The sequence below is a fragment of the Eretmochelys imbricata genome, chromosome 9, assembly GCF_965152235.1.
Source record: "Eretmochelys imbricata isolate rEreImb1 chromosome 9, rEreImb1.hap1, whole genome shotgun sequence".
Taxonomy (NCBI): domain Eukaryota; kingdom Metazoa; phylum Chordata; order Testudines; family Cheloniidae; genus Eretmochelys; species Eretmochelys imbricata.
Window position 1 is genome coordinate 73,516,735 of NC_135580.1, and position 23,801 is coordinate 73,540,535.

General features: G+C 38.4%; 1 protein-coding gene across 6 annotated transcripts in view; it reads left to right on the plus strand.

Moving 5' to 3' along the window:
• The window catches only part of CHM (CHM Rab escort protein), a 134,525-nt gene that overhangs the window by 23,357 nt on the left and 87,367 nt on the right, over positions 1 to 23,801 (plus strand). For all 6 annotated transcript variants that reach the window (XR_013347120.1, XM_077826582.1, XM_077826583.1 and 3 more), the window contains exons 2-4: positions 2,744 to 2,810; positions 15,629 to 15,701; positions 22,040 to 22,164. Coding sequence is in view for 5 of the 6 variants with exons in the window: in XM_077826582.1 (XP_077682708.1) it covers positions 2,744 to 2,810; positions 15,629 to 15,701; positions 22,040 to 22,164 (265 nt within the window). In the remaining variant the exon portion in view is untranslated. The remainder of the gene's footprint in view (positions 1 to 2,743; positions 2,811 to 15,628; positions 15,702 to 22,039; positions 22,165 to 23,801) is intronic.

The window sequence follows — 23,801 nt, forward strand, 5'->3', positions numbered from 1 at the left end:
CTCTGTTCCTGGAAAGTTTTGCCTGGGCTTGTTTTAAGCCTTGAGGACACATTTTCAGCCTCATAACTATATACAGTAAATTACAACCTTCAACATTATTATAACAACAATGTTCAGTGCATCATGAGCCTTCCAAAGACACCGGACATGACAAACTTTGCATTGGATACCACACAATCATATTATAAGGATGAAAATGGGGGTGCAGGGTCTTCCATTGTGAGTTAAATGTTCTTTTGATGGGCCACTCAATTTGAATAGTCCTTCCAAGATGTGCTGGCTAACTAGCTTGTGGGTGTTAGCCCAGGAGCAAACATTTGAAATCCAGGTTTAGAGCCAATACTCATAACTTCAAATACAAAAATGATACATGCATACAAATAGCATAATCATATTCAACAAATCCTAACCTTTCCATAGACACCTTACTTGACAATCTTTGTACAATATTTGTTGCGATTATATAACAGTTGTAGCAACAATGATCTACATGGTCATATTTTAATCCTATAACGTCACAGGTTCTACATTATTTTATTCAATGTTTTATGTGTAAAATGTGTACTATATAACCTCTAATTATAAAAAGGTACACTGTAGGTGAAAAGAGCATCGTCATAAGTGAGTGTGGTGAACGTATCCTCCCCTTATTACATTATTTGTTATAGGGAAAAATTCCCCAGTTTATGTCGTTTCGGTATCCATCACCTTTTTCAAGAACGCAACCCCAGTATATACAGGGGAGCCTCTTGTAGAGTTCTTCCTGCGGATTTAACTCACCTGCTATACTGACCTAATAACTCCACCTCCCCAAGAGGCATAGTGCTTAGATCAATGTAGTTAGGTTGACGTAGCATCCGTACAGACACTGTGATGCTTACATCATTTGTTGCTGCCTTTGACAGCTGGAGTCCCGCTGTCCCGGGGCTGACAGCTGGAGCCCTCGTGCCCCAGGATTGTCAGTGCCTTACAGTGCCCAGCTTAAGTCAGTGCAGGCACTCCTGGTGAGGATGTGCACAGACAACAGAAGGAATACAGTGTGGACACAAAGAGCCTATTTAATTACTGTGGTGGCTGCAGATTGACCTAACTTCTTAATGACAGGTTTCAGAGTAACAGCCGTGTTAGTCTGTATTTGCAAAAAGAAAAGGAGTACTTGTGGCACCTTAGAGACTAACCAATTTATTTGAGCATAAGCTTTCATGAGCTACAGCTAACTTCTTAAGTCAACTTAATTTTGTAGTGTAGACATAAGAGTTCCTCACACGAGTTCAAGGAGGACTGATGTTAATTTTCTTAGCACACTTTTAAAGTTAGTAACTACTTGTCCTTTAGAACCTTTTAAGATGCTACATGATGTATTTGAAGTGAATTATCAGGTTGGCAAGATGAAGAAACCTTACTGTGTCCTTTTAGTAAGAGTAGAAGTGGTATTGTGCCTGAGGAAATAGAGAAGATAGAGAACCTATAGTTCTCCTTAGTTTCTCTCTCTAGCTGAATATATAGTTTAGGCAGCTCTAACAGAAGTCAGGTCATGATTCCTAAGATTTACTGTCACCCATTCTTATTGCGTCCCCTGTAACTAGGCAATCAGAATATTTGAAAGAGAGTTTGATTGGGCTGGTATTGGCAGTATGGTATACCAGTGTCTTTTGTGCTACCACTTTGCTCTCCAAAGCTTTAACTTTAATTTTTAAGTCTATAGCTATTATGGCTGAGATGCACTCAGGCCTTGTCTACACTGCAACTTTCTCACTCAGGGGTGTGAAAAACACCCCCCCGAGCACTGCAAGTTACAGCGCAGTAAAGTGGCAGTGTAGACCACGCACTAGCGCTGGGAGCTATTCCCCTCATGGGGGTGGGTGGGTGTGTGCGTGTGTGGTGTAGTGGCTTTTTTTTTTAGCGCTGGGAGAGCTGCGCTGGTGTGGGGACTGCCGGCACTGGTGCCATGACTACACAGCCACATTAAAGCGCTTCTGCCACAGCACTTTAATGTTGTTAGTGAAGACATGGCCTCAGTTTATTTTTGAAGCTAACTGTTGCAGTTACATCTTCCTGCTTTTGAAAAACCTGGAAGAATAGCTGTAAGAGGTGTGAACTGCCCCATTCATTTCAATTAGTGCTGACTTGGGTGCTCAAAGGAATCTAGCTGCGTACAGAGTACCTGCTGAATGGGGAGTAGAGTCTAGAGAACATGCATAGTCCTATTTTAAACATCTACCTAATCTGCCGTAAGTGGCGTCTCATGTAGGCAGGGTATTTAGTAGAACTCTACTACTATTTATCAACTTTGATTTCTGGGCTGAAGTATAGTAAAAATAACTTTATTTTCAAATATATCAGTGTCTGTATCAGTGAGGTAGACGCTTCTGAGCATCCCATAAATCTTCAGGCAGTATCACATAGGAAATGCTGATATCAAGTCATCTCAGAGAGAGGCTGGTGACAAGATTCCACAAAGAGACGCTAATAGCATTTACAAAGACAAAATGCTGGGTAATCTAAAAATAAATAAATAAATTCTGTGGCTGTGTTCTGTAAGTTCCTTAGGATAATATTAAAAAAACCTCTTATTGACTCTAAAATTTTGTATTTGATATTTTAGCATGAATGTGTAAAGGCTTAATCTAAAAAGATGTGAGTCTTTTTGGCTAAATTGTATGGCACTGACCTAGTAACTCTCTTATTCTATTTAGTGCATGTACTTTATAAACTGTTAACTGTTAATAAAATTATTTTATAGGTTTGCCAGAATCTATCATTGCATCCGCATGCTCAAGAAGTGGCCAGAGGGTTCTACATGTTGACTCGTAAGTTACTCCAGTGCTATACTTCATTGATCATTTAAGTGTGCGGAAATAGATTACAATCTCTGACTTGGACTGGTTCTATGATTCTAAAACGTGTAGCCAAAGTTACTGTTGCAAATCCGCTTTTGGGGGGCAGGGGTGAGGGAGAGCTTTGTGAGAATCTCAACATGAACCGTTACCCAGCTACAAATCTTATGGGGCAAAAGATAGTGTCTGGATTCAAGTATGAGTTGCTGAACTGAGTACAAATGTAGGAGCCCAGATTTAGACACTCAGGGCCTGTATACACACAAACTGCTACAGTGGCACTGTCTCATCTGTGCTGCTGTAGCACTTCAGTGAAGATGCTACCTATGCTAATGGAAGGGGTTCTCCCATTGGCGTGAGTAATCCATCTCCCCGAAGGGCGGTAGCTAGGTCGAGGGGAGAATCCTCCTGTTGACCTAGCATTGTCTACAGTGGTGGTTGGTCGGTTTAACTGCATCACTCGTGGTTGTGGACCTTTCACACCTCTGAATGACCTAGTTAAACTGACCTAATTTCCTAGTGTACACCAGGTCCTAAATTAAAGTGACTTGGTTTTCAGAGTGCCGAGCACAGATTGCTGTTGTTGACTTTAATGGGAGTTGAGTGCCCAGCCTGAAACGCCAGGTCACATTTTAGGTGACTACCATTAGATACCCAAGCTGGAAAATTTTGGTCAAACTATCCTGAAAACTCCCTACAGCAAGTTGCCTTTTCTTACCTTTCATCCACTTTTTTTATTACTCTCCACTTGGTCTCTGTCTAGGCTGATTTCCCCACTCTGGCACTCCAAGTGCAGAAGGTGGGGGCCCGCAAGGACTCTAACAATTAATACTTGCCAATCCAGGCTTGTATTAAACTCCCAAGTTTACAGCTTTTCTCTGACCTTGGATTGGTAGATGCTGCCACCACCCAAGTGCAAAACCCCTTTGAGAACCCAGGAAGGCACACTTGGGAATTCCTTCTCATGGGATACCCTCAAGCCCCCTCAAGCCCTCTCCCCCACCCTCCCACCCTGGAAAGAGCTGAGAAGAAAAACAAAGGAAATCAGCTGTTGTCACCAGCTAATTAAACAAGAGCACAAACCTCTTAGGACACACACATCCAATTCTGTTTTTAAAAAAGGTAAATTTTATTAATAAGAAAAAAATAGATCTGGGATTTAGGCTTTTGCTAGATTTTAAAAAAAAAAATTACAAGGATTAGACATCAAGAATAGCTCTCTTGAGGTCCAGCTTAAAGCAAAACAAAAGCACCTGGAGTTAGCACAGAGGAATCCACAAGCCATAAAGAAATAAAAGGGATAAACCTAATTGCATCTTCCTAAACATTTGTTGATCTACTTAAATATCTGGGGTTTTAAATGAGTGGTTTCTAGGTATGATACTGATAATTTTTCAAGCTTCTCACAGCATAACTGCTCCCTGTCTGCCTCTCCCCGAGAACAACAACAGACAGACAAAAGGGGAGTCTTGTTTCAATTTTAAAAAGTTCTAGCCTTCCCATTGGCTCTTTTGGCCAGGTGCCCACTCACTTCCCTTTACCTATGCATAGCAGTGAGACTTTTTAACCCTTTGCAGGTAAAGCAAGTAGAGAACAGCTACTAAGAGGGATTTTATAGCTAACTGGCTGGCTGGGTTCATAAAAGGGAGCTCTTCCTCCCTCCCCCCTTCATTTATCACAGCCTCCCTAGTTTCCAGCCTTCTGTTGTTTTCTCTTCCCTGCTGTCATTTGTCCAAGAGCTTCCAAGTGTCATGAATTTACTGTGATGGGTATTTGGTAGCCCTGCCACCTACAGTTCAGCCTCGCTCATCTAGAAGGTCTAATTCCACCTGTGGACACTGAAGGCTGCTGTGGAGGCAGGCTTCTAGTGGATAGGTTCTCATACCAAGCTCATCATTGTAGTATCTGAATGCCTTCCGATAGTACATTAAGCAACATGACTATGACTAACATCTGTTGTATGTGTTCGCTCATCCTCTGCCCACCAGTATCACTTGTCCTGCTTGGGTTCATTTTCACCTAGCTGTTTATCCATGAGCTAATCTCATTCAAGCAGTAGGCCATTTTGGTGGTAGTACTGAGGTGGTAGGTGGTGAAGGATAGGTAGAGCTATGTGTTATCTGGCATCGAGTCCATGTCATCTGACCAGTTCATCTAGTTGCTGCACGTACATGTTGAAAAGAATTGGAGAGAGAATTGATCCTTGTGTGACTTCACAAGTGTGGGGTCTGATAGGAAAGATGTAGTTTCCCATCACTACTTATTGGGTATGTCCCTTTAGAAAAGACTCGGATTGTTTTAGTGCATTATCCTCGATCCATACCACCTCTTTCTGGTCAGACAGCAGTATCTCATGGTTGACAGTGTTGCGTACTGCAGAGAGGTCCTGGAGGATGATATCCATTGACAGGAGATCATTCAAAAGTACCACTAAAATGATTTCAGTTCTGTTTCTCCTTTGACTGCTTTGCTCCTGAATTCATGCAGCGAAATAGCAGCCCGTAGTGAGAGCAGGGGAGGAAGTGCGAACAGCACTACTGCAAATTCCAAAAGTTCAAATCATAAATCTATCCACTAAAAATCATAAAATTGGCTTAAAATCACACATTTAAAATAATGAATGTTGGGTTTATTTGCCTTCTAGCTTTTGCGTCTTGAGAGTGCATATGGTTCACATTTTGCAAACTTTTCTCTGCAACCATTAGGGCTACATGCGTTTTTTTTTGTTTTTGTTTTTTAAATGAAAGCTGAGATTCTCATGCAATGTGATTCCAGCAGTTGGGGTTTAAAGACGATACTAAAAATTGTGAAAACTCATAGGAGTAGGTCTGCTGGTGGGCTCAGTATTAGCACATGCCCTGGCTCCACACTGTGCACCACAACCCCCAGTAAGACCCTTTGTATCTGCAGCCAGACCTCTGCCCCCCAAGAAGACCCACTGCTTCATAGCCATACCCTAGCTCTCTATCTCCCTGAAACCTCAGCCAGATTCCAGTCCTTTTCCCTCCATGGAGACCACATCCACGAGTTCCCCAGCTACCAGGGCCCAGACAAAAACCAGCACCCACCCAGCTATTTCAGATCCTCAGACATCCCAGCTCTCCATCCAACTACCCCAGGCAACGTTGAGGTATTTGAGCCTTTCCAGTTACCTGAGAGACCTTCCAGCACTCCCCTAATTTAGCTGTCCCAGACATCTGCCAGCACCTCCACCTAATCCAGCACTCTTAGATGCTTATTTTCCTCCCTTCCTGCCCTAGCCATGTAGCTGCCAAGCTTGTAGAGCTCCCTGTCCTCGTCCTCCCCCCTGCCCATAGCTAGCTGAGGAAGTGTGTATTGTCCATAAACTGAAATGTATGGTCATATGCAAATTATATGAAAATATTCAAAAATAGTTTATTAAACATGCCACATGGAGATGCACAAAACTTGCCTCAGTCAGTAGCAGCAAAAGGGGACCGTACCGTGCAGTGAGGGGAGATGGGACAGTTCATGAACAGAATAGGGTTGTTCAGCAGTGGGAGGTGATGTGCATCAACCTGGCCCTTGTTACGGTGACCAGAGACCATCCCCTAGGGTATCCCAAAAACTCTGGGAACTGGCCAGTCCCGAAATTGGTTAATCCGAAAGTGTTTTACATTATAAGGTTATAGGACATCACAGTTCAATACTTCAGGCTCCAAGTTTAATGTAATTTTGAAACTGAGTTGAGTGGAGAATGTCCTGTAGATAGAAAATATCTTTTTCTTTAAGAATCTTGAAGTACTTCATCAAGAAGTATGTGGTAGAGAATCTGCAACAGTGCCAGCAAAGAGCGGGTAGAATCCGAAGAGGTGCTGAATCCTGCAAATCTCGTTACTGTGCATGAGGCATCCATAAATACTTTAAACAGGAGCCATGTTAATTACAAACAGTACTTGAAGCATGGAAAAATGCAATGTTTGAAGAATAGTAAAATGCTAAATTTGTAGGGGAATATGGTATGTGTATTAAAAAAATAAACTTGACCATTAATAAGCACCTTTTAAGACCTAGAATTACTAAAGTATGATCAGTTAATTTTGGACTTTAGATTTCACCTCCCACAGAAACACAATATTCTGAATTTACTATTCGGTTCTTTGTTGAATTTGGTAATTGCTTCTCACCTTATTTCTCCTACTTTAGTATACAGGGGTCTATTAAGCTATGTAATAATAGCTGGCTACTGTAGCTTCGAGTTAGAGTATCCATGTCTTTTTGGTAATGGTAAAAGACCTGCAAATACAGCCTACAATCTCACATAAGTAGGTAGCAATTAGATCTGTGGAATGCATATTTTTATTACTGTTTCCTTAATTGTTTAGTTACATTCATACATGATTTTGCTTTCATTTTAATGATGAAAATGAGAATTTCCACATCTAATGATACTCTTCTGCTGTGGAGTAAATTTTCCAAATCTTGTACAAGCTAAAGGCTTGCCAGGTCACAATGCATCATAAACTAGAATTCATATATTGGGGGAAAGGAGAACCTGACATATTTATACTGTACAAAAAAAATTAATAGTCAAATTTTTACAATGGTCATCTGCTATTTAATCTTAAATTAAGTACTACTGTAAAAAGCCATTGTCAAGGGCATTATAGATTTTATTTGGGAGGAGTTATAGTTCTGCTAAACTTTTCAAGATTTTTTCTGATTTGAAATAATAGGAATATTCTTATTTTATTCTCGTGCAATACTCTATGATCTTCATTTCTAGATGAATTTACAAATTATTTAATCTTATTCAAATCTGCTATGTTCAAAATGTGTATTCTGTATCTTGGGTTAATGCTTTGAGGATTATGGATTAAATTATTTCTAAAGATGGGAATTTGAGCCTACTGAAATGCTTATTTGTATCATCTACACTATTATGATGAATGTCTGTCTGCCTTTCTCTGCAAATGTTTAAAGAAGTTAGATATAAAATATGGAATAGGTGTAAGTAAAATTTTGAAGTATTTTGTGTGTGTTGCTTGCATTCATTACCATGTGTTGATCACTGTACCACTTTTAATCTCCAACCACTGTTTGTATTGATCATACTATATTGCATAGGTGATAATGGTAGATGATTCTGAAGTGGACTATTATAAAATCCTAAATACTCGCCTCTGTTGATTTATAAACACTGTCCAAGCATCACCATCAATGGCAGCTAATCTTATTCAAAATAGTCACGTCATTGCAGTGTTGCCATAAATTCCTGTAGACAGATTTTAAACTCAAGTTAGCTTCTGCCAAAGTGTAATTGAAGGAGCCCTATTTCTGTGTGCCAGCTATCTGTCTCAATAAATGTAAAATCTGTGGCTCTTTTCAGAGAGCTACATTTACTGTAGATATTAATGAGCTGTTGACATGTGAAATTTCAAGGATAGATGTTAAGTGATTTAGAAAAGTAATTTGCAATTCAAAATGAGGAGATCGGCATTTAGTTTAAACTTGAAGTTGCTAAAGAGAGGTATATCAAGACTAAAAGTTGATTACTTTGTGAACTGAATGTATCTCCCACAATAAATGTTCATGCATATGGGACTTTTTTTCTTAGCATGTGCTGTGTTCTATTTTTACTGTACTACTTATTTTATGTTTAATTTTTGAGCATGTTGGGGTGGATGGTGGAGATAGAAGTCTTGAGGGGGAAACTTTCTTCAAACTAACTTTGTTTCTGTTTCTGGAATGAAGATTCAATTTAAATTTCTCCCTTGTCTTTCACAGAAAGGGTTGTCTAAAATTTCAGCTTTTTAATATTCGTTTGCACCACTTCACACACACTGGAGATAAGAAGAACAGGAGTACTTGTGACACCTTAGAGACTAACAGATTTCTTTGAGCATAAGCTTTCATGGGCTACAAACCAATTCATCGGATGCATAGAATGGAACATATAGTAAGAAGATATATTTATACATACAGAGAACATGAAAAAGTGGAGTAAGAGGCTGGAGTAAGAGATAAGATGCTGCTGCTCTTCCTGTTGAGATTTAGAGGCAGTTCTAAAGCTGTCAGTCAAGGATAGGTAAAGGAACATACCAAAAATGTTCTACCTTTGTAAAGGGACTGTGATAGTCATCTCAAATGCTCCTATTTTGTTTGTTCTAGTGACTCTGTGCATATTAGCAGTATTAGTTACTTTAAATTCTTTTTGGAGGGCGTCTCTTTTTTACAGAGCAAAGAGAAATATCAGACTATGCTCTGAACTCTTAAGGTGCTGTCTTCTCTACCTCTGCCTTAACAATAAATGATGTGTAGCTCAAAAGCTTGTTTCTTTCACCAAGAGAAGTTGGTCCAATAAAAGATATTACCTCACCCACCTTGTTTCTCAAAAGTATAAGTGTCAGTCAAGCACGGGCAGAAACTCCACCTTCCTCAATATATTACATTAGTTTCCTTCTCCTTTGTTTGCCCCTCTGTCCAGACTTAGGTCTTATCTTATCTCTCTGATATGTCTTCCTGCATGTTTCTTAAACTAAACAAGTTATCTGTTTTTGACCCACGTGTTTAGCTGAAGTTTGATGCCCTGCTGGTTGTTTTCGTTAAGAGGAAGTTATAATAGATACTGTGATGAAATATTGTTTCTTTAAAAAAAAAAATATATATATATATATAAAGTCCTGTTTCCCTGAACACAGGAGGATTCAAACAGCAGGTGACAGTTTCTTTGTTAACACTTCCAAGCCCCTTTCCAGGCAGTACTTGACCCAAAAGTTGTGTGTCAACTTTTTTACAAGGTCATGCTACAAATCCTTCTCTGGCTTAAAGGTTTCTTGCTGCCCACTCTCCTGGCTTCTCTGTTTTTTCTGCTCTTTCTCTCAGAGTTGTACAAACCTACACAAAACAATAGCCAGCAAAACCTCTATACCTGTGCCTTGCATGTGCCTTTGTTTCAGATGGCAGCATGCACCTGTTTTGGAGGTGAAGGGCCATATTATTTTAGCTCTTTTATCCTATAAAGGAGCATAAGGGCTTCTTGCAACTCTTAATGAATGGCACCCGATACACCCCCTACTTCTAAAGAAGTTTAATCCAACCCCGTCAGTAACAGAAAATGAATTTTTCTCCCTATTTTCTGCAGTACTTTTGAAAACCATCCTTCCTTTTTAAGCACAAAACTTGAGAACTCTGATTCTTCACATCTGAGCTTATGCCAAATCTTGTTGCTTCTCTGTTATATTTCTAAAATCTACCCCTTCCCCTCTATCCCCAATGCTTAAAATCCTGCTTCATGCTCTAATTCTTTCACCTGTAACATTCCTTTTTTTAGACTCCTGTACTGTCACCTCTCCTTTTTTCAACTCATCCAACATTCTGCACCTAAAGTTCTTTCCTGCCAGTGTGAGGGTGAAAGGTGTGTGACGTGATCATTCACTGATTTCCTGAATCTTTCCACATAAAATTTAAACCTTTCAACCTCACACCTAATGCTCTGCCTTGGAATTCTGCTAGGCATGGTCTCCCTAGGCTCTGTTTGCTAGAAGCTGGGAATGGGTGACAAGATATGGATCACTTGATGATTACCTGTTCTGTTCATTCCCTGTAGGGCACCTGGCATTGGCCACTGTCAGAAGACCGGATACTGGGCTAGATGGACCTTTGGTCTGACCCAGTATGGTTGTTCTTATGTTCATTGTATTTCCCATCAGATTCCTCCATGCCGCAATTTACGCTGTCCTCTTTTCACATGTTGTTGCACTTCTGTCTCCGCCTCCTGCTTTCATCTTGGTTCACTTTTCTCCTTGCTCCAAGTGTCAAGTACTCAGTGTCCCCTCTCCTTAAAATTCCTATTTTATATGACCACCCGAAGTGTGGTAGGCCCCTGTACACTTCTGCCATCTGAATCTCTACAGTTTGTCCTGCCTCTTTATCTAAATTTATCAGAACGGGTAAGTTTTTTATAATATAATACAACTTACATTATTTGTGTTTAACTCCCATCCTTCCTCTTTACCCTTTCACTTATGTGATGTTATGAAGCTAATAAATATTTAATAGTAAACCAGAGAGGCAAAAGGACTCTTCAGTAATGCATTGGTCTTTTGATTCCTCTCCAAGAAAAGTGAGGAAATTTGTTCTCTGGGTCAAAAGATTTAATTCAAATATCTTTTTAACCTTGATAATTAAGACTAAATGGCAAGAATTTTACCAAAAGAAATGAGTGGTTCTGGTTAATGATGAGTGGTTCTGGGAACCAAGGAGGAGTCTGTTCTATTTAACTGTGTTTTGGAGCATGTAACTATGGCAGAATGGGAACTAATAAACACAAGAGTTTCAACAGGTAATACATGAAATAAGTCATTTTATAATCAGCTCCTTAAAATCAATGTGGCAGTAGCTTCCCTTGCAAAAGACAACTATTTTAATGGAAGGAGACTTTTTTTTTCCCTGAGAAGTCAAATAAAGGATAGTCACATACAGGCTCTCAGGAGAAATCATGAAGCATCAGCAGCTTCTCTTCAGACATCAGCAGCTTTGACTTGTTTTACCTCGGCTATTGTGGCATGACATTCAGAAAGGCAGCCAGCCTAACAGAGATATCTTCTACCAAAGATGTTACCTGCTGCTGCTTTTGTATTGCGTGCATTCATAGGTGCTTTGAGTTTCTTGAGTTGATCCATCTCCTGGAATGATGCTGCTTGGTGTTACCTTTAGATTGAGGCCCAGGAAAGCTGATCAGCAGGAAATCATTTACATTCTCAGTGGCAGGTTTCAGAGTGGTAGCTGTGTTAGTCTGTATCAGCAAAAAGAATGAGGAGTACTTGTGGCACCTTAGAGACTAACAAATTTATTTGAGCATAAGCTTTCGTGGGCTAAAACCCACTTCATCAGATGCACGCAGTGGAAAATACAGTAGGAAGATGCACGCGCACACACACACAACATGAAAAAATGGGTGTTGCCATACACACTAGAACGAGAGTGATCAATTAAGGTGAGCTATTATCAGCAGGAGAAAAAAACCTTTTTGTAGTGATAATCAGGATGGCCCATTTCCAACAGTTGACAAGAAGGTGTGTGTGGGGGGGAAATAAGCATGGAGAAATAGTTTTACTTTGTGTAATGACCCATCCATTCCCAATCTTTATGCAAGCCTAATTTAATGGTGTCCAATTTGTAAATTAATTCCAATTCATTAGTCTCTTGTTGGAGTCTGTTTTTTGAAGTTTTTTTTGTAATATTGCAACTTTTAGGTCTGTAATCGAGTGACCAGTGAGATTGAAGTGTTCTCCAACTGGTTTTTGAATGTTATAATTATTGACGTCTGATTTGTGTCCATTTATTCTTTTACGTAGAGACTGTCCGGTTTGGCCAATGTACATGGCAGAGGGGCATTGCTGGCACGTGATGGCATATATCACATTGGTAGATGTGCAGGTGAACAAGCCTCTGATAGTGTGGCTGATGTGATTACGTCCTATGATGGTGTCCCCTGAATAGATATGTGGACACAGTTGGCAACGGGCTTTGTTGCAAGGATAGGTTCCTGGGTTAGTGTTTTTGTTGTGTGGTGTGCGGTTGCATGTGAGTATTTGCTTCAGGTTGGGGGGTGTCTTTGGTCTGGGATTTGTTAAAACTGTTCATAGAGACCCTAGATAAAATGGTAGTTGGCAGACCAAGAAAATATCCTATACATGGTTTAGCAGATGAGAGTTCAAACCCTTTCCAGAGCCAAAGCATTCCTTTGCTAGGCTTGATCACCTAGAATTTAAAGAAGATATTCTGGGTTTTTCTACTAGTAATCATGGCTTCAAATTCAAGAGTTTGAAGACCAGACTTTTGTTCAGATTTTTCCCTTAGCCTCAGACAGAAATTTCGTTTGACTACTTGAAGGCTTTACCCAGAATTCCAGATTCCATAGCAGGAGCTGTGAGCAAATGGCATTCAGACAACAGATGAAATTGCTTCTAGAAGTAAAGTTATTCCGGTCTTCAGTTTTGATTTAGAAAATTAAATCTGTAACAACAAAATATATATTGAAACAAGCAGGTAGTATATATGTAATGTTTCAGGTCCATATCCATAAGATAATTCAACTTATTCCAATACTGTACAGACTTCCCCATTATCAATCCATCTTTTTTTGTAGACTGCTAGGACAGCTGTAAAAGGGGAAGATTCTAGTCCTTGAGAATTTAAGAGTAGTGTATTACACAGGATTGGACCTCTGGCATTGAGCGATCAACACTAATCCCAGAGAATTTCCTAATTTTGATTGCTCTACAAAATAATACATGAATATCTCTATCTGATATGACCATTTTTTAAATTTATTAAAATCCTGATAGTTAATGCTCTTCCTTTCAGACTGTCTACTTCTTCGTGGGTTTTTATCAAGCATTTTGCTATCTTTGTCACAGCTGAAATTACATCCCTACCTGTATCTGGACAGCATTCTTTTCAGAGTATTTTGAGTGAAGAATTGACAGGTTTCTACTGTCACATAATGCAAGTCATACATAGATGTATTATAAATTCTGAAAGGAGCATATTCATGCTTTTAGAAAAGATCCTGACTTCAGGTGATAGGATCTTGGGAAAGGTATATCAGAGGACAAGACTATTGTGATTCATTTAGAAATAGTGGCATGCATACTTAAAGAAATCATACGCTCCTGTAAACATTGTTTGGGACATAAGAGACCATTATAGAGACTTTTGATTAAAATAAAAGGCACAGTACTGGCAATAAAAAGAGGAAGCTTTATCTTAGTTTTAGATGTGTCAAAGGTGTACCCTACTGAGAAAGATTAGACCACTGCTGTCAATTTTTCACAGAATGTCCCATCATTTTATCACAGCATGTTAATACTGCTAGTAGTTCTTGCTGAAAATGTATTTAAAATAAAGGACGCATAAAGTTAGAATAGTTTTAAATTTAGGAAGGCCAGTCTTACTCAGTTTTACATAGGTGGGTTTTTTTTGCACATTTCTTGTGACCGCTGCCCTTGCTTGTTCTGACAGCCAGACTGCATTCCATATTCAGGGAAACTTACAGCTAAGGTGGCAGGTTCCCTTGGCAAAATAAATCTTGGTGGCTACATTTTTTTTATAATCCCAGAAGAGGCTGATTAAATCATGTTCAGGTATTTGTTTCTCTGGTATCTCAGGAAAGAACAAAACAAAATTAACCAGTTTATCTCTGCACCATTGGAAATATGTATGGGGGGGCATACTTGATTGATAACTTGATAAAGGGCTGAGATCTGAGTCAAACTGCTTTTTGATGGACTGAATCAAGTAAGCATCTTTCATGCTTATATTCTATTGATTCCAGATAATAATAAGTACACTTAAGTTTTCACTTTTTTTAAAGCTTTCTATGATTATGAATTCTCTCTATACCCCAGTGAGGCAAATAAAATATTTGCTCCCTTTTACAGATGTGTTGGCTTTCCTAATGAGTGCTAATGGTGACAGCACTGCAGCTCTTTCCTCTAGTTAAAATGAAAACCGTGGTGGAGGAATTGTACAGCACTGTGAGGTCTCTTAGAGAAAAGACCTAGTCCACTTGGGCCGTAAAATCTTAAACTTTAGATTCTGTTAAATGAGGGCAACTTTAATTCACTGATAGCAGGATTTTCTGTTATCTTGAGGGAAAATGTCCTATTTATGTTCCTTACTATTTCCCTGAAGTAACTGAAGGAATTTTGTAGGCCAGTTTCTAGTCATGAACAATTAGACATTGTTTAGAAGACATCTGTCTTTCATGTGTTAACTAAGCAACAGAGTAGAGCATCTCCCTCTGGTTCTAATGAAGTCTTTGTCAGTACATATAACTCTTGTGAAAAACATCCTCCTATAAACATGAGTTGAACTCAAACCCTCATCTTAAACTTTTCCATTTCTGAATTCAATCAAGGAGGAATTATGATTTTTTCCCATCTGGTGCAAAATGCAACCTGCCTTTTTTTCTTATCTTTCTGAAAAGTTTAAATAATTATTACTCAGTGTTTTTAAGCTTCTGTTATAGAAATTTTTAAAATACTCCAACATGGCAAAAAAAAAATACACAAAAGAAATGAATAAAGTGCAATTAAAGAAACAGACTTCAGGTTTCTATAGGTAATAGTTTTCCCTTTGCTTGATTTAACAACTTTGGCAATATTCTAAGCTTAAACCCTATCTTTCTTCCCAAACGTGAGTCTTTAATTTATCATGTAAATTTACCGGTCCATTGAAGAACACATTCTGGCTTTGATCACTTTTGAAAAGTCCCAACATACTTTAGATAATTGGTATTAGTGTTAAATCCTGTGAGGTAGCATCTCTTTGTTTTTTCTAGGTGTGGTAGAATCCTTTCATTTTATCAGTATGTTTATATTATGCTTGCTTTCTTGCTTCCTTCCCATAAAAGTAATATTTAAGTTTTACTTAATCTCTTATCCATATAATGGAAAAGCTCACTCGTTAGTGTGATGTTTAGAGAAGTGTCAATAGGAAAAACTTAAAAAGGGAAGCCAGAGGACCAGCTACTTAAAAGGAAAAAAGCACAACTATTGACTGACTTTTGTGCTGAAATTAGTAAATTGACAACCTCCTTTTCAAGTGGGAAAGAGCAAATATACTGGAAAGCATTCAGTGAGTAGTGACAAATCAGCAGAAATTGGTTCTTTTGGTTCAGAATATAGAATATGTAATTCTGTGTATAAAAAATAATTTTCCTGAAGTTCTGTAGAGTCCCATAAGCAGTATTATAGGTATCCAGTAGCTATATTTTTAGTTTTTTCAACCAAGGTGTTTTTTTTTTTCTTTTTTCATTGCAGGAGAAGTTACTATGGAGGAAACTGGGCCAGTTTTAGCTTTTCAGGATTATTGTCCTGGATTAAGGAAAACCAGGTAAGGAACTATAATGACTTTTTTCTCTCTCTTGTCAGGTTTCTAGTATTCTATTTTTTGTGAAAACATTCATACATAACAAATAACTTAGGAAGTGCCTAGTACTCTTTGGGTAGTACATATTTAATAAATATTAAAGCCAGAAAAACAGAACTACCATGCATCTCATTTTTATACATGGACAAAACTGGAACATTTTATTTAAATAGATAACTCTTAAACAGCAGTGCAAGTAGGGCAGTCTGGTCCAGTATGCCATACCAGCATATTTATAGCCGGTATGGCGTACCTGAAAGACACAGGTGGAGCAGAACGTGGGGCTGCTGGGTGGCCCCATGCTGGCAGCTCCTCGGTGTGCCTGTACCGCCCCAGCCCCGCCTCCACCCCGTCCTCTGGCGGGGCTGCTGTACAGACCCCAGATGGACCCAGCTGTGTGGAAGGGCTGGGGCAGTAGAGCCACGACAGAGGAGCTGCTGGCGTAGGGCCACCCAGCAGCCCCACGTTCTGCTCCTTTCATCGCTGCAGTTCCGAAGTCTCCGGTGCAGCGGGAGGACAGAGTCCTTCTCCCTCCAGCCCCCACAAGGTAAGGGGTGTGTGGATCATGGGCAGGGGGTGGCGAGAGCATGGGGGCTTCGGGCTGGGAGCGGGGCGGGGAGGAATCCTGTGGAGGATCACATGAGGAGGTCACAGTGTCCCCCCTTGCCGCCCCCCGTACCAGTAAGAAATGGATTCCACTTGCACCACTGCTCCTAAACTAAACATCTGGTAATCTCAGTATTATAACTGTTGATTATAGTACACATTATCAAAAAAGACATCTGAGGTATATCTTAAAATAAGATAGTACTGTTTTATATTTAAAGTCAGTACCTTAGTTTTCAGTAATACTGAATTCTCTTTTAGGAGTATAAATGAGACTATACAGCCACATAATAGGTATACTTTATTAAATGAGCTTTTATAGACTTCACCCATCATGGATATAGTCTGAATTCATTGTATCTATTTGTAAGAAGTGTTCTGTTCCATTTCAGTGTCATTAATGGATTAAAAAAAATACTAATTTGCACTTTCATGGAATATTCCAAGTGAGAACCTCAAAGCACTTTATTGATACTAATGAATTATGCCTCACATCACCGCAGTGAAGAAAAGTGTTATCAGTATTTTACAGAATATCAGAACTATTTTATATACTTACGTAGCTTGAAACCGGACTACGTTAATGCTCACTGTAAGACTTTTAGTGTGCTCCAGCAGGGTTTGCACGGGCCAGTTAGTGTGCAACATGTTACCACGGATTAAAAATCTTATACTCCTCTGATGCAGATAAAACCACCATATAGACAAGCTGTGGCAGAGCTAAGAATACAGTCCACATCTGCTTTTGGGGGTCATGTGGGAACATAGCTCTTTATGCTCATTCTGTATCCTGTGTGTGATATGGGGGGGGGGTGAGGGGTGTATATGTATATTAATGTATACACACAAATAAACTGTGTAATCCCAGTTGTTGGTATAATTTATTTCTGGACAGATTGCCATGGTTTTGGTATAGTTATCAGATCCTGCCTCTGAAAGTTGTCATGTAGCCAAGACAAACACTTCAATTTTAATGCAGATAATGCATTTTTCTATAACCAAGGCTTATGTAATTCATGACCGTCCATTCAAAGCTTTTTAAAGAGGGCATTCACTTAGAACAAGGGGGCATTTGAACTATTTTAGCAAATGGATGTGCACAGTTACTGCTTTATTGCTTTTAAATTCCTGTTGGGATTATCTACTGAAGTGTTGTGAAGCCAGCTAATCCATAGGAAATAACCGCTCCAGTTTAGTCACGTGTGCCTATTTATATTGATTTATACTAAAAGGAATAGGGCTGCTCAATATCAGAACTTAAAATTGGAAGTGAGATCACCACTTTCATATATGTCACACAGTTGTCTGTCTGTTTCCTGGTTTTCTTCCTGAACACTTACTCCTTTTGAACGAAGCAGTTAGCCAAAATTCAGGATCTAGCAGGTTGTTTCCATTAGGGGGAGAAACTGATGATGAGTCAGGTATTTAAGTACAGTCGTGTCTATTTACAAAGATCGTACAAAGTCCTGTTTCCCTTAACACAGGAGGAGTTAAACTGCAGGAGTAGTTTCTTTCCTTGCAGTTCCAAGCCTCTTTCCAGCCAACTCTCTCTCTCTCTCTCAAAGCTACAAGTCTTCCTCTTGACTGTTTTAGGTGCTTCCATTTTGCCTTCTCTGTCTGTTTCTATAGCTTCTCATTTGTACATGCATGCATACCTCAATTTTAACAATATCCAGCCACCCTGGGTTTGCATTCATTGATATCACTCCACTCTGGATTAGATTCTTGCATGTGGCCTGTGTTTTAGCTGGTGGTTTCTATTGTTTCAGCTTTCTAATTCCATAAAGGAGCTTAATTATTTTGTAGAGATATTATGAATCTCATGGTGACTGTTATGTCCACTAGTTTCAGTTAGGTTTCACCCAAACCCAGTCATAACAGTGCACAAACTAACTCAAACTTCAATCTACTTACAGTACATTGTGATTTTGAGTAAGTAATATAGATATCGGAGAGCATAACCATTTTAGCTAAGTTTTAGCTTTATCTAACCTACCTAGCAAATCCTAAAATCTTCCCATTCATTCAGTTCTTGCAGGAGCTCTCTAGAGGAAGTGTACATTGAACAATAAGAGATCCTAAATATTAAAACTTTCCATAAGGCTCTGCTTTCAATCAGGGTGACAAGGTGGGTGAGGTAATATCTTTGGACTAAATCTGTTATTTAATATTACTGTAGTTAAAGTCCTATTTGGGAATTTTGATGCATTAATTTGGAAAACAGACAATGCCCTTTCACTTTTTTCATGTTTGATGAGGTACAAATACAATCACTTTTTACTTGACATTTTGCTCTTTAAGTGTCCCTGACTCTAGTACCCTCTAACATTAGCAGATATTAGTAGAAATTATATGTAGTAGCTTTTTTCTTTAATTCTAAATAAACTTGAAATCGTAATGTTTCAGTAATTTTTAATATGTTGGAATCAAATGCCAGTTTATTTTACACGATGTTTTAAAGTAACAAATAAAATTACACATCAAATAGATAAGGCAGTTGGTATGCATGGGTTATCAGGAAATGTAAAAATATCCTTATTTTAATATGGAAATCTGTTCAAAATTTTATCCTTATGACTTCAAGTATCTTAATACATTTGCCTTTTAACAATGTTTGCTATCCACTTTCTTTCACTTGCCCCCTACTTGGCAACTACAGACTAGATACTACTTGTAGCTGCAAGAACTTCTGCAAGACTGCCCCCTTGTGACACTGCATTTTATCCAACAGGCACTGAAAAAGTTACACAGGTTACCCAGATTTGTGACTAACTTGAGAGACTATCATTTTTTATTTGTTCTGTGCTTTCCGTATTTTTGAAAAAAAATTAAGAATTGCACTTTGTGCAGAGCTACAGCATCAAATCACTGAAAAAACTGTCCCAAATGCTTTGGGTTTTGTGTAAGAATGCAATCACTACTTACGTGCATTCTCCATCAGGCTTGAGAAATTGAGAAGCATAATTGTATATTTTCCTTTCCTTTTACACTCTTTCAGTCCTTTCTGAATCTCCTTTGCAACCTACCTTATTTACGGTGAGCATGATTGTTGGTGCACTTTCTTTTATTTCTGAGCTAGCTCTCTTCCCACACCTCAATCAGACATAGTCTGTAGATACCTCTGCCCTACAATCAGACTAAGTTGGGGGAGGGCATGAGCAGCAAATCTCAGTCCTCAATGTACACATTACAGACACTGGAACACCCTTCCTTCTACAAAAGCATGTGGATCAAGATGGCCTTTCAGCATTTGCTAAAGTTCAGTGGTTTGGGGCTCATTTAGACCAAGGGTTTGGAGTTAATTCTAAAGGTCATGTCCCCATGAGAGAAGGCCCTGCCAGCATCTCTTTCTTCTAAACAGTGTGGCTCAAGAATTGTGGTTCAAGCATTGTGGATCCATAGCTGCTACTTGATTTCCTTTTATCTAAAACCTTGAATACAAGAAAAGACCCCAAATTCTGTGTCACTCTAAGTGCACCCAGTTACAAATGGAGAAAAGTCTGTTGCTCAAGGTCGTCCAGGAAGTCCATGGCACAGCTAGGAAGAGATGGCTGATCTCAACTCCCATTTTATGCACAAGACCATGTTGCCCCATTCTCTGTTGTTGTACTGGCCATATCTTTTTGCACAGACAGCACAGTCTATTTCTCCATTACCTTTCACTTTAATTATGTGATTGTTCAAATTCTTTGTTTCACAAAGCCGTTTGTAAGATGAGTAAACTCTTAATTATTTGACAAAAGCAAGCTTTACGAAGTGTCTAGAGCAGGTAGGTTCTTTTTTAAATACTGTCCCACAATAATGCTTCTCTTAGGAGGGTGGGGTGGTACTCCTATAAGAAAACACCCTACCTCTCCTCCAAAGTACATAAATATGCTACATCAACAGATCAGATGACCTCCCCCTCTCCCCCCAAATAAAGCAACAGAAGCCACAGCGCTCTCTCCAAGAGCTCCACTTTATAAATAAATTGACATATACATACAAACTGCACAAAGTAAATGAGTTACCAAGACTTGAAAGGAAATGGTAGCACTGTTTCTTATAATGAGATCACCAAAAGAGCCAGCACGACTGTGAGGATAACAGCATGCTAAACAATCAGCAGTATATCGTACCTGTTTTACTATTATGCTGGAGACAATTGTGCAGACCGGTGATTTCAACCTTTTTTCAGTTGTGGATCCCTAAAAAAAAATTTTGAATGAAGGTGTGGACCCCTTTGGAAATCTTAGACTTAAACCCCCAGCTGTTCGCAGACCACAGGTTGAAAATCATTGGTGTAGATTGAGTGAGTACTTTGCACTAGAAAGGCCAATAAGGGGTTCTTTAGTTTTGTGAAGATGCTTTGTCATATCTTAGATCTTTCATAACCTGTTAATAGCAGTTAGGGGGAGTAATGAAAGATGTCACATAGGGGCTCAGTTAACAGTAAGACAAATGTTTTTTGTACGTTTCTTAACCACTTTTTGGTAATTGTATGGAAAGATGAGTTTCTTCCTTCTCTGTGATGCTAAAAGAGAACTTGTACGTGCCCAGATTGAAGATCAAGAGGAATCTTTCTTATTCTCTGAGTAGTTTGTGTCTGTTTGCCACTGAGGCATTTGACAAATGTTCTTTGTTTTAGGTGCTCTTCCAAAAATAATCTAATGGCTCTTGTACTTAAACAAGCAGGATGTTAGCAAGAGCTAACCTCTTGGGAATTGACTGTAGCACTCATTTTCTTTCCAGAGAGAGGTTTCTTCCTAAAATCTCATCATTTGACCTAGGTAAATTTCTAGCCTGACTAGCTAATTCTCAAATCACTTCATTCCACGGTGTGGTCTCTAATACAGGAGTTCTCAGCCAGAATTGAGGAATCAGACTCTTAGGGTGTGATTGGTGTGCCAACCTGTGCTGCAGTGCTTGCTTTAATCTAGCTAACATGGCCAAAAACTGCATCTTCACTGCTATAGCATAGGCTTCAGCGTGGGCTAGTAACATGAGTACATACTTAAGGTTCCCATCATGCCTGTACAGCCCACACTGAAACCTGTGCTGCTGTATCTTCATGGCTATTTTTACCTCTACTAGCTAGATTAAAGCTAGTGTGGATATGCCAACCCATTCTGCAATCCCGCCTTGGACTGAGTTACAGTTATGGGAACTAACCTGTCAGATGTAATACTAGTTTCTTTTTTAAATAGCCTATTTGATATTGCTTGCAAGCTAAGTGAATTTTCACTTTAACGTACCATGTCAACATCTGCCTGACATAAATAGGTCTACAAATTTGAAAAAGAAAATGCACGAATAGTCTCTGTTTTTACCTTAACTTGCTTGATAAACTTCCAGTAGAAAGTCATCAAATACTACATCAGTCAAAAGATGTATTATCGGACTTTGAAGTTTTGTATTTCACCATGAATTATAAATGCCAGCTCTCATTTTAAATACTTTTATTAGTGCGCACCTGTGCTCCTATCTAAACTGAATGAATATCTAGCTATGGGAAACTATACATTTTAAGCTGTACAGTGGCATAAAAAGGAAATGTTCCTCAAAAACATCACTAGAAAGTTAGATTTGATGGAACTGAAGTTTATTTCAATTTACAATAGCATCCAAGTTGGTAACATTTTAAGTTTAAAAAATTAAAGCACTCTTCTCGTGAAGCAGAGTTCAGAAAATTTCCTATCTTATATTTTTTTTGTAAGGAAAAGACTGATGTCAGAGAGGATAGTGAAGATTGGAGAAAATTGATTCTTAAAACAGAAGAAGCTATTTCTCTTAACAAGCAGGATAACACCATTCAACATGTAGAAGATGTCTGCTATGCCTGGTAAGTATAAGTAGTATGGAAGATATATAAACAAAATTCCTTGGTATAGCTTTTTATATTGCGAATTAATTACATTGTAATATCAGTAAAAGTGATTTTTTTCCTCTTTCATCTATATCCTTTTGGGTTAATGAAAAAATGTAGCGTTATAAATTGCTCTCCAAAAATCCCGTACTTAAGTCTCCTGTACTTAGTTGAAGCTGGCTGATCCTTTACTGACTTTGCTTCAGATTTGATATAATAAACGCTTTGGGCAACTTAGTGAATAAAAGGCTAATATTTCATTTCTGATTGGAAACCAGCAATAAGGGGTGTTTAGAGGTGCTGTGAACAACTATATTTATTTGTTGTACTTTACCTGAATGCAGACCAGGAAGGTGCCCTAGAGAATTATCTTTACACTCTTAACTAAAATCTCTCCCATTTTATGGTAGTTCTAAATAGAAGAACATAGGTAAAATGAGTGTGTCCAAACAGTACTTCAGTAATATAATTAACATTGATATAAAAATTGCAAGAGTGATAACCAATTTCAGTTCTTAATAATTTCAGTTCTTAACAATTCAGACAATAAACAAATTTAAGATTGGAGTGATACTTTAGATTGAATTGTCATGAATGAAGGGTCCCTTTTAATGTAGGGTAAATTCAGCTAAGCATTCCTGTGGTATATCTACTTTGTGAATTTGGGTGCCTAACGTAAGTATCAGAAACCAGTCCATATGTACCTCTTTAATACTGGTTCAGCATTGAAAGGTGATAAAATGTTTAACAGGATAAGCCTTAGTTTAAAACCAATACAATTATTTCAAAATCCTATATTAATACAATATTGGTTAAATACACAAATCATGCAGTTCAAAAACTAACAGTTTCAGCAAAACTGCTGATATAAAATAAAATCTAAACATAATGGTGGTAAACAGCAATGCTATGTGGTACAGAAGCACAGCAATGCAGAGTGAACATTAGCAAACCTCAGTTTCAAAACTGGGTAACTTACGTGCATTTAATCTTGAATTCAATGCAAAAGCTACAAAATATAATTGTTTTTTTATTAAGAGATCATAGTGGATACACACCTCAACTTTAGCCTCAATTTCTGACTTCAAACTGGACTAGACAAAGCATTAAAAGAATATTCATTCATTTTTTGTAAATAAATGTGGAAACAAGTTAGTTGAATGTAAAAAATAGCTTTATGCACCCTGTAGGTGACAGAAATCAGGATATTCAAAAGTTGAGGTTTGCACACTAGGTTATGATGCAGATAAAATTTAAAGGTTCCATTTGTCTTTTAAAACTACTGTGGCTAATCCCGGTTATATAATCACTGCCATAACTTTATCATAATAAATGTTCAAAACCAGTACTGATGTAGGATTAAAAGTTTTAGTCTCTCTCAGATATAACTAATTGCCAAAGGGGTTGCATGCTGAAAAATGGCTCTGACCAAAAGCAGACTCAAAAATGGGTTAACTAAAAATATTTTCAAATATTTTACAATTTGTACAAGAGAGTCTTAATCTGAATTTACAAATTAGTTCTAGTTTTTTTTTAAGCACCTAACTAAGTCTAGGTCATTTAATAACATCATGTTTGCTCCGCTTTCTGCCACCAAAAAGAACTGGTAGTTG